Below are 11,654 nucleotides of genomic sequence, written 5' to 3' on the forward strand. Positions count from 1 at the left end.
GAAGGAGCTTAAAACGAACCATGTGTGGTGGGTAGCTATTAAGACACGTGTATGTGCTTAGAAAAACAGGTAGGTCCTGCAGATTGTTGTGCACCACCTGAAGGCAGTTATGGTGGAGAGAGAGAGAGAGAGAGAGAGAGAGAGAGAGAGAGAGAGAGAGAGAGAGAGAGAGAGAGAGAGAGATTATGGGATTATTTTTAGGACACCAAAACTTATTCGAGAGGGAATTGGAGAACTAATTTAGTGGAGTCTGTGAGCCTCTGTGTGTGTGTGTGTGTGTGTGAGTTCGCAAGGCACGTCACACACTCGTATAGTATACATGATACTTATCGATTTTTTTCTAGAAAAGTGCCCTTCAGGGAAAGTAGTGTCTTTGGTCTACCCTTCCGCATGGCAGATTTTAAAATAGCCCTTTCGTAGGCAAATCCTCGATATTTTTCCACTTCTCTTGAGGTCAAAAGTGGTCTTAAAGGGCCCTTGCGATGAACGCATAAGACTCAACCGGCCAGCAACAATTTACAGGGCCGTGAATTGTATGTGTCAAGCGTGAGGCTATGTGGCGTGATCACCGTTGTGAGGCCAGCCGGTTGTTACAATCTAGGGAAAATTACCAAAATACCCCTCTAATTTGCGGAAATTCCCAAAATGCCCCTCAAATTTCAAAAATTCCCAAAACACCCCCATAATTTTGTCACAAATTCCCAAACACCCTTCAATTTTTCCAAAATTCCCAAAGTACCCCTGGTCGTGAGATTAAATTTCTTGAAAGACGAAAAAATTTGTAGCTTTTTATCAGAAGACTGATTGTCTATCAATACAAGATGCTAAAACTAGAATTTGGGTATGTTATATAGGCTTTTGTGATGAATTTCTTCGTTACTTTTAGACAAATTACATGCTAAACACTCAAAAACGGATCTAAATTGTCAAAAAAGAATAAAGATTAGAAAATCTTGAACAGTCCAACCAAAATAGATGCAAGGGTATTTTGGTAAGTTTTGAAATTTGAGGGGTATTTTGGGAATTTCCACAAATTTGAGCTGTTGTCTTCACCTCACCGGCTGAGCACTGGCCGTAGCTCTCAGCAACCTTCAGGCGCGGCTGTATTATGCTGCGTTCGGTAGCTGAGCCTTCAAGTGAACGTCTCTTCTCTTCCTCTCGCTCCTCGCCTGGATGATGCCGTTGCACCTGTGCGCGCCTCCGCCCGCCAGCAAGCGTGGGCCTCGCTGTTGTTGCGATGTCCATCACCATCATCTTCATGCCGCAGCCCGCGCCACCAAAGACAGCTCGTGGGCCCCTGTACTGAAAGTAGCTCCCTTGTGCCTCGCTCTTCTGCTCTGTAAGGAATGCGCTGCTCCCGCTCTTGCAGATAACCGCTTTCCCCCCCATTCACCAGCTACTGCGGCTCCCGGCCTGTTGTTTAAATCCCGGGTGGATGAAGCAATTTCTTTGCTTGAGAAGGGCAGACAAGCACAATCTGAGGAGGACTTTCGGCAAGCGCTTCTATGGTACACTCAGGCAATTCTGATCATGACAATCTCTTTCATCTGTCTTTTCTGGTTAGACATGTCTATGCTTTGCTAACATTTGTCACTTGTGGTATGTGTGTCATTTTCTACATGATGAGCCCACTTTAGACAATGTAAAGTATTGGTTGGGCAGTGCGGGCAAAACGTTCTAGTCTGTAATGTTTGGTACAATGCTGCTGTGAAGTTGAGCTAGCACGGCTTATCCCACTTGCAGGTCCTTCGTAATGTCCTGTTTCTGAGCCCTTTTGGCTTTCCCTAACCGGATGTTATCAAACCAATAGTAGTGTCTAAAGGCCTTCTGCCCACATAAAGATCAAAAGTTGTGGAGGCCTCTTTCAAATTGAGGGTCTGGTTTTTTTGTCCTGCCGTGGAGTGCTTTTGAAGCGCCTAAGGTTGCTGTCGCACAGAAGCAGCATGTCTTGCTCTTGCCTCTCGGAATGAGCCCTTTGAGGTATCTATAGATGCGAGAAACATTGATGTCGGGACAATATTCTAAAAGAATAAACATCCCGCTGCACTTTTTCTTGCAAATTGAGCATGCTGAAGTAATTACTTTGTCATACATGTAATGAAAGGATACACTTTTTGCAACTCGAGATTGGGCAACTGCAAAAACTATCAATTGCAAGTACAAATGAATGCTTAAGCCTTGAGATAACTCCTATAAGGTAAGGGGAAGCAAGCCAAATGTTGTCCATAACTCCATGTATAGGTCAATCATGAGTTGTACCCTTAACAAAGTGGACAAAAAGTCAGTGACTGTATTCTTTAGAGAACTTCTTTAGAGAACGCCAAGAACAGAGGATCGAATGATGGGTAGATCTAAGTCTCAATGAAGCTCCTCTCCTCCTTTCCATGATCAAAGGACTGCACATCCCCATAGATTATCTACAAATGCCATAGATTTGGAGGGGGGGACCACATGAGGTGTGCTCACATAAACAGAAGCAAGCAAAAAAAAGGTGAGCCATCCATTCTTTTTCCATACTCATCATATTTTTTCCAGACGGCAGGGGGCATATGCTTATGGGACGACTGAAAAATAAAAATTCAATCTGAGTTTGAGCATCTTGGGAGTGCAATATTCAAAGGTTAGAATTCTGCTCTTACTCGCAGGTAATCAAGGAACATGGCGATCTAGCTTTGGCAGAATATGCGAGGGTTGGGCGAGCCATATGCCTTTATGAGGTAGGAGACAAAGAAGAGGCCTTCGTGGAAATGGAGGACGTCTCCGTTTCATTGAAGGGTTATCCAGGTGACTCCGTAAATTTGTACACTTGGTTGTCTTGTCTTTTGTATTCCTCATTGTATCCGGGCTCACATCAGACAATAATCTGGTTTGGTTCAGAGGTGCATGCAGCTTTAGCGGCGGTTCTGTATGCAGATAAAAATTCACCACTCTCTGCAGAACAACAGTTCACGATAGCCACACTTCTAGATCCCCATTACACTGATTTGTCCTATGTTAAGGATACCAAGCATTGGCCTCCCAGCCTTGTGAGATCTCTTGCAAAGTTCATTGATTTGCAATAGTACTTGTCTCAAATTGCATTGATTGTTTTGGAGAATCATTTGAGTTGTCAATGGACAGAAGCTAAGTGGCATCTAGGGTACATTGTGTATTCTGTAGTGGTCGCCTCCAAGTGACATCCCTTATGTAATAATTAAAAATTTTGAACCCTTCCCTCACTCTATTGCTGGATACTTTCACATGATTCCACTATCCTGCTGTATACTGATTGTTTGCTTTACTGGTCCATATATCATCCTCTGTTGCGACTATATCGATTGTGTTGTTCAAGGTTCTGCAGATTGTCCGGCCTGCTCCTTAAGAGTTCTTCTGTTTGAACGTGGTGTCCACAATCAAGCCGTATTTCAGTGCTTCTTTCCACAGAACCCATGCTCAAAGATTTGTCATCATGGTATCTCTGCAATAGGGCATTTTCTGTAATGGCCAGTTGTAACCCATAAAGACACTAGTAGTGTTTGGTTAATGTAATCAACCCGTGTCTTTCACAGATAACGGCACTTTTTTTTACTAGTTCATGGATCCCTGTAGCTTTCTTTAAATTTGTTGGTAGTTGATTAAATTTGCGAGTACTAAGGTAGAACATGGCTATGCCAACGGGAGTGTGTGTGCGTGCACGCGCGCGTGCATGCCTGCATTTGTGTTTCTTTTTTCATGCTTGCTCTTATGTGTGAGTATTCTTGTTCCCATCGTGAGACAACCCTCACAATGTGCAAACGGCTGTGAAATATGAATGAATGATGGCACGCAGCATCAATTTTTAAGACATAGAGGTGTCTTCTCTGCTTTGTTCTCACTATAGATAATCAGCTTCCCAAAAGAATGACCCCAGGAATCTCTATGCATTTCGAGTGCTACAAAATCTTAGGTGTGGATGTCACTCTATTTGGACTATAGTTGTCTCGTGCTCAAGTACAATGCAAGCGCGGTGAAATTCTGGCACCTACCCCGCTGGGGTTTAATGAAGGAAATGGCTGCTTTAATAAGACTGCTGGCTTTATTAGTTTATGGGATTGCCTATTTATTATACTTCAGCTCACATTTACTCTTCTTTGTCATTGTCCAGCAGCAGGCGGTAGCAAGGCTACTTTTAGCCCATACTTCTAATGTGCATTTACAACTCCTCACTACCGATTCAATGCCTTAATGATGGGCCTCACTGCTGTTTAATCATTTGATTGCAGCTGATTTTTTTGGAGTGATCATACTAATATCTTGTACATCTCTGCTGCTGGCATTTCGATCCCTCCGAAAGTGGGTTTCTGGTGTACTTTATTTTTGTCTTGCTTCTATGGAGGATTTAGATCCATGATGGGTAGTCTCTATTTCATTCCCGATTCTCGGCATATTGCATTGATCTGTAGAAGCTATATTTCTGTGAAATTAGAGACTTTTGTATCTTATCAGAATGTGGCTACCGGTCTTTGACTTCAATAGCTGTTGAATGGTGCCCCTCCTTCGGTGTTTACTTTCCCCTTCTGCTTCCCTCTCTTCCCTCCTATCGTACTCTTCCACTCACAGTGGTGGTAAAAGGCGCTGCATTTTGATAGGTACATCAATTCATTAGGCTAAGGAAAACAACTAAGAGGTAGCTTGAAACGCCAAGGCTCAACAATACTACCCAAGTAGAGAAAGCTAAAAATCACAATGGATTAACGAATGACCGGGATTAGAGATTGATTTAGGAAGGTTGTATACATAGAGCCATCACACTCTACCAGTGAAGACCTCTACTATAAACTAGAGCAGAGCAGAACTTGCCTGCTATTGGAACTACCACAAATTGGCGATCATAGACTTGCCCTTATGTTGGTGCCAATGTAGGAATAAAGCAGGAGAAGAAAGGCTGAAGTGAGAATAAGGCAAATTTTAGGGACATGGAAGAGACTTTGGATGGAAAGCTTGATCCTAGTCCTTAGGCATCCATAATCTAATTAGTATATCTCTACTATGGTAGAGAGAGAAAAATCCATGCAAGGGGGCCTTTACTGTGCATAAGGTGGTATAATAGCAAGGATGATATAGCCTATATGGGGGAGCACTTACAATGTCGAGCTAGGGGTAATGGCAGGGTGAACCGCCTCTTGGATATTAAGAGTTAAATTATTAAAGGCTAAGAAGAGCCAGGTGTTGAGCAGCTCGTGTCTTGGCCATGCAGGAGGCGTCATATATTGTTGTGAAAGAGCTTCGAGTAGAGCATAAGTATGTACACCTCTTATATGTATTTGCAGAACTAGAGAGAGAGAGAGAGAGAGAGAGAGAGAGAGAGAGAGAGAGAGCTTGTAAAACTTTAACTTAAAAGCTTTCCCTTTCATGCCTTTCATACCAATCTCCACAAAATAGGGGCTGACCTCCATTCTTATGGAGAACTTCTTGGCATATCGGTAGCTTCTTGGTGAAGCTACCTAAAAGATAACCCCACTGCTATTTGTAATTTACACTCACAATATCATTTTCTAAATCATGTGGACCCCAAAAAAGCTTTTTGAAATCCCTTACAGTTTTCCTAATGGCTTTGGAATGTTTAAAAGTAAATTGACATTTGTAGTACACGGCATAATCGTTCTGCCCCTGTTTAATGCAATCTATTTTTGTGATGGGAATCAATTTCAAGTAAGAATTTTAATTGCTAGGCTTAGCAAAAAAAGATCATCATCCTTCACTTAGATTCTAGTTGTCCTTGATGACTATAACCATTACGCAGGGAGGAAGGTCATGGTCATCATTGACCTTAACTATAAACATCATGTAGGGAGGAAGGTCGTGGTCATTTAAATGCACTTTTGGAAACAATACAATTACTCCATATGCATTGAGGGACATTGTCCGTTGCAAGTCCGTCTCCACCTATAGCCCTTCTCTACACCATTGATAGATGACTAGTGTACTCGATCTTGAGGGATAAGAGTCAAGACCCACTACAAGCATGTGTCATGACCTGTTGGATAAAGAAAAACAATGTAAGAGTGTGTGTGTGTGTGTGAGAGAGAGAGAGAGAGAGAGAGAGAGAGAGAGAGAGAGTCTCAAGGAATGCAACCGGATGATTCTAGTTGTGTTTCCCTCTTAACACAAGAAATAAACCAAGAAAGGCAATGTGGATTGCAATATTCAGCTTGAAGCTACATTGTCTCTTCAACCCATCAAATTTCTTGACATCAAAACCTCTCTTTGCCTCTACCAACCAAAGAGTTTTGAGGTTGCATATAAGGTAGATATTCTTTTGAAAAAACTCATCATTTGGGTTCTTAACCCCTTAACCCCTTCATCTTCAAACTGGTTAAGAACACTTTTTCTCATATGGGACAACCTGAATAAATCTTCTATAGCATCACGCTTGAGTGAACCCTTACTCTGGAATTTACAAAACCCCTCACCTCTGCATTTATTAAATTTTAAAAAATTCTCCTAATTATCATGTCACTAAACTGATCTAGCAGCAATCTCACCGCTCCTTACTACTTCTGTTGTGTTTGGAAACTTTGGCGTCATGCTCTCCAAATCAATGTATCATCATATCACCAAAAGTAGGCTATTATCTTACTACTCTATGCACATGTTGATGTATGTTGCATCAAGCATAGTTCGTTTTATCTTTAGCTTGACCAAAGAACAAGAACAAAGTGGATGAACCGGATTATCAAACCTCCACCTTTTTCTCATTCCGTTTTTTGGCCCAAAGCTTTCACAAGACCCTATCGCCACATCCTTTTTTTAAAATACAACACACTAGAGGGTCCACAAGGGGAGGAGGTGCTTATCCCTTCCAAATATTGGCCATGACACATGGTTGGGCAAGGTTTGCGTGCCATCGGGCAAGAGCCAAGTGTAGGCATCACCATGGCCACCTAATTGATGCACCACGTGCTAGGAATAGCATAGAGAACTCGCAGCAACCAGCTAGGAAATTCCTCCTCGCGAGTGACCCACCCTAGGGAGGAGGATGAACTCGAGTGTCCAAGGGAAATATCCTTAGCAACGTGAACACGAGGTGAGCACAAGGTGACCCTCGAGAGGGGACCCAACGTGGGATTTGAACCCACTGTAGGGTGAGAAGCCAAACCATTAGACCGACTCTTTGGGGACACCTCCACCCACCAACTTTGCCATCCCCAACGGTTTTCTCTATTTACCCGAAAACTCTATTCCTAATGGCTTGTTCTAACCCTCTTAGATGTTTGTCTTCTTCTTCAACATTGGAGTCATATATATGGCGTGTGCTCTAATTGAGGAGCTCACCCAACGAAAACGAGTTTTATTCCTTGATGGAAGATCCACGTACCGGGGGGTCCATCAACGATATTTAATGCACACTCCTGTTCGAAATAGGGTTGCAGAGAAACACACACAACTTGGAGAAGAAGAAGAAGCTCAAGGCAGGAGTTCAACCGCTTGACCATAGTGGCCTTTATCCCAACAACCTCCCATTTAAAGGTCATATTGTGTCAAAAAACAAGTAATATGTACAAAACCTATACATGTGTGGAGCATGTGAGTGGCTTCGCCCTACACCCATGAAGTCAATTCAATGTACAAATTGCTACAATGCTAAGCTCTTTGTGAGAGCGTTCGTAGGGTTATCATCGGTATGAAATTTTACAGGTTACTTGTCTATCAAAACATTCTGAATGAGTTGATGCATCACATCAATGTGTTTCATTTTTGCATGAAACATCGAATCTGGAGGCTGACCTTTGATGTTAAAATCTCCCACTAAATGTACAAACCATACAGCTTCCTTGTTGGCATCTAATATTGCAACATGCTTAAGACTTTGTAGTGGAAGAGGACGTGCAATCTTGAAGACATGACCTCCAAAAAATAGCTCCCCTAGGAAATACAAAGACATAGCCTGATGTAGACCTGCTGTTGTCTACATTCCCTCCATAATCTGCATCTGTGTATCCAACAATAGATGCATCACTATTCTTGAAGCGTGAGCACTTGCTTGTTGTACCTTGCAAGTATTTGAGGATATACTTCATTGCTTCCCAATGTTTCATGTCAGATTTACCATATAACGACTCACCACTCTCACAATGCAATGTCTGGCCTTGTTGCCACTGTTGCATACATAAGACTACCAACCGCTAAAGAATGTGGTACTTTTTCCATCTCTTCCTGCTCAACATTATCCGACTTAGGAGAATCTTCTTTGCTAAGTTTCAAATATGCCAACAATGGGTTACTCAATGCTTTTTCCCTTGCAGATTGAAATGATGCAAAACCTTTTGAATGTGTGCTTCTTGAGACAATGTAAGAATCTCTTTCATCATACCAAGAAAGTGACTTTCTTCTCTCAAATCCTTCATAGAAAAGTTTTGACTCGGCATCTTCTTCAAATTGACAAGCTCGTGAGTGGATTTCCCAAGAATAAGCATGCCATCAACATATAAAATGAGAATAAGCAATGAACCATGACTAATTTTCTTATTTATAAACAATGGTCCTCTTGAATCCTCTTGCAAGCATGAGATGGCATGAATGTTATCAAACTTGTGATACCATTGCGTGGATCCTTGCCTCAAGCCATACATAGTCTTCTTCACGTTACATAAATTCTTATTTTCAAAAGATAAGCCCACATCTTCCTTGTAGAGTCATTCATGTCCCCCTAGATATCTACTCAACCATAGAACCGCATACACTACTATAAACAAGTTTGAAAGGATTGAATTGCTTTCTAATCATTGAGAAAATGAACACTCTTAGTTTGCTTGGCATAGATACAATGTCCACAAATCTTAAGATAGACTAGTAACCAAAACGCTGCAGATTTTTCATCCCTTTCTGGCTCATATGGCCTACATGACAATGCCACAACTTAGTAGATGACATCTCTACTATAGCAATAACATTGTCTTTCACACACGACACTTATATGGAATACAATGAACCATACTTCTGACCCTAGAGAATAACCAAATTTCCTTTCTTAATAGTCCAAGATTAATTCTCAAATAAGGTTGTATAACTCAGTCATCAAATTGTCCCGTAGTAGAAACTAAACTCTTTGCTAACTCATGAATATGTCTAACATTGTGTAGTACAAATTTTGTACCATTCGGGAGTACCAATTGAATGTCTCTAATGCCAATTATGTCAAAGTGCATAAGAGTGACCAACTTGACAGTACCTTGATAGTCTTTTGCATAAGTAGAATACCAATTTCTATGTGGCATAACATGGAAACTTGTACCAAAATTTATCACTTAATTCTGTGCATAGATGGCCTCATGCGTAACAAAAGCATGTGCACTAAGTTCTATCACCCTGACCAACCATGTGAGATTCAACCACATTGATTCCCTTAATCTTAGCTTTGGCCTTAGAGTTTGAAGTGTTAAACTTAAGTGAATCTTTGGGACCATTCTGGACAATTTAGTTTGGTCAACTGGCATGGAAAACTCTAGCTCCATAAGAATGCTTCCTGATATATCTTTGATCCTTCGCTTCTATGCCACCAAAGTCAGCTTTTCTGATGGTCCGATAAATATTAATGTTTTTAACTTGACGTTTTCTTGGAATTATAAGAGACAAAATTAAATACTCTTCTTTAAATGTAATCATTCTCAATTTTGTTGTGGTTTTTGACTGCCTGTCTGTGAGCTAAATATGTAGTTTTGAGTGCAAAAATGATTGTTTTTTTACCTTTCGACCATAGGAGAGTATTCCAGTGGCTGTAAAGCTATCGCCACCAAGTGATTCTCTTGCAAGTTGTAAAAATTGGAGTTGCAACTCAATTTGATATTGATTGGGAGTCTGAATGCACTATAAGAGGTAACCGGTTAGGATTTGCAAGCGTCATTTTCTTGATGTATTTGCTATCAGGCAAGCTTTATCAGAATAGAAACCCTAGTATTAGAGACTAGTCAAGCTATATTTCTACAGAGGGAAGTTTCAATGCACGTCTCACATTCCAAAGGTTGATGAGTCATGCATTCAAGGAGTATCTAAGACAATTCTTAGAGATTTAAATGGATGACCTGTGTGTGCATTCTCTCCACAAAAGTGAACATGTAGAATACTTAAGGAAGGTCTTTGAGAAATGCAAAATGTATCGCATATGTCTAAACCCTAAAAAATGTGTTTTCATGGCAATACAAGGCAAGATTATGGGGCATATTATGTCCAAAAATGGCATTACTACTGACCTTGAGAAGATACAAGTGATTGTTGCACTTCCAAGACCCACCAAAGTTAGAGAGGTATAGCCTTTTATGGGCCATTGTGACTATTATCAAAGATTTATTTATACTACGTGATGGTTGCAAAACCTCTCTACGCACTCATCACTAAGTTTGAATGGAATGAGCAATGTGAGAAAGTGTTTCAACAATTGAAGCAGAGACTTATTTCTACTCCGATTCTGAAAGCTCCTTACTGGAACAAGATTTTCCACATCCATGTAGATGCATCGGCTTACGCTATTGGATGTAACCTAACTCAACCTGGAGAAAACAAAATGGATTTTCTAATGTGTTACTCCAATACACAGCTCAACATTGCAGAACGGAATTACACAACTATGGGCCGCATAGTTCGATAGTTCATAATATTACTAGAATTCGATTTCACTGTAGTGGTCAAGAAAGGGACTACACATTAGAGGGCAAACCATTTATCGCAATTGATACACGGGGAAGCACTTTAGGGGTTGAGAATGATTTTTCCTACTCTTATCTCTTCAATATCTAGAGGGTACCAAGGTGAAGCGAACATGTAATACCATTGCTCACCATTGGTTCTCTACAACTTGAAAGACAACCATCGAACATTGAGAAATCTTGCTCCTTAGTGCTAATAGCCAGACAGCTATATAAGTAGAAAAACAGCGGCATACTTAGGCTGTGCATCAAGACATCCAAGGATGAAGTGTACGTGAAGAAAGGTCATGTACAAATTACGGGTCTTCACAATGCCAAAACACAGATATATCAGAGACTTCTGCGACTTGGGGTGTATTGGCCCCACATGCAAAAAAGTATCCACGATTATGTTAGTTCATGTGATGCTTGTGCAATCTGGAAGCCAATCGAACATGCTACATTTAGGATAGCAGAAGCACCCTAGTGGGGAAGGTACATTGTGGATTATATAGAGCAAAAAGTTTTTCTAGCAAAGTTGAACAGAGCAAGACTACGCTCAATACAACGAGAAGCAAAAAAACTATGTTATTGTAGAAAATCACTTTATTGCAGAGGTATCGATGAAAATTTGAGAATTTGTGCAGCAGAGCACGAGTACCTTTTGATACTTGAACAAGCATATGTCAGTCCGATCGGAGGACACTTTTTGGCTGACAAAATCGCAAAATCAATACTCCTTGCAGGAATTTGGTGGCCTACTGTGTTAATGGATGCAAAGCACTATGTGACACAATGTGATGCTTGCCAACAAACCAAAGTACCAATGCTTCGTGATGAAATGCAGCTAAGAACAATGATGGGAGCAAGAGCTTTTGCCAAATGGGAAATAGACTTTGTTGAGCCTTTTTGGCCACCGGCTTATTGAATGCATGCTCAATACATTATATGGCCACATATTATTTGACTAAATGGGTTGAGGCCAACCAACACAAAAGAATGATGCCAGAACCA

The 11,654-nt window shown here is 41.0% G+C and overlaps 1 protein-coding gene across 3 annotated transcripts; it reads left to right on the top strand.

The window, feature by feature from the left end:
* The first annotated feature begins 1,075 nt into the window (after positions 1-1,075).
* On the top strand, positions 1,076-3,567 carry LOC147451795 (uncharacterized). Of its 3 annotated transcripts, none has more exons than XM_086517665.1 (3): positions 1,076-1,518; positions 2,646-2,784; positions 3,332-3,567. In XM_086517665.1, the coding sequence occupies exons 1-3, from the start codon at positions 1,174-1,176 to the stop codon at positions 3,478-3,480; spliced, it is 633 nt and encodes a 210-aa protein (XP_086373791.1). In that variant the 5' UTR covers positions 1,076-1,173; the 3' UTR covers positions 3,481-3,567. The 3 variants fall into 3 exon arrangements, with proteins under 3 accessions (XP_086373791.1, XP_086373788.1, XP_086373790.1); XM_086517664.1 differs by lacking the exon at positions 3,332-3,567 and adding an exon at positions 2,878-3,218 and having other exon boundaries at positions 1,085-1,518; XM_086517662.1 differs by lacking the exon at positions 3,332-3,567 and having other exon boundaries at positions 1,082-1,518; positions 2,646-3,218.
* Positions 3,568-11,654: the final 8,087 nt, after the last annotated feature.

This window comes from Adiantum capillus-veneris, chromosome 8 (genome assembly GCF_014529385.1).
Source record: "Adiantum capillus-veneris isolate H3 chromosome 8, ASM1452938v2, whole genome shotgun sequence".
In the NCBI taxonomy this organism is placed as follows: domain Eukaryota; kingdom Viridiplantae; phylum Streptophyta; class Polypodiopsida; order Polypodiales; family Pteridaceae; genus Adiantum; species Adiantum capillus-veneris.

Excerpts from the sequence above, each read along its gene's own strand:
- LOC147451795 (XM_086517662.1), top strand. The coding sequence starts at position 1,174 with ATGATGCCGTTGCACCTGTGCGCGCCTCCGCCCGCCAGCAAGCGTGGG. Across the intron at positions 1,519-2,645 it reads CGCTTCTATGGTACACTCAG|GTAATCAAGGAACATGGCGA; the intron begins GCAATTCTGATC and ends TCTTACTCGCAG.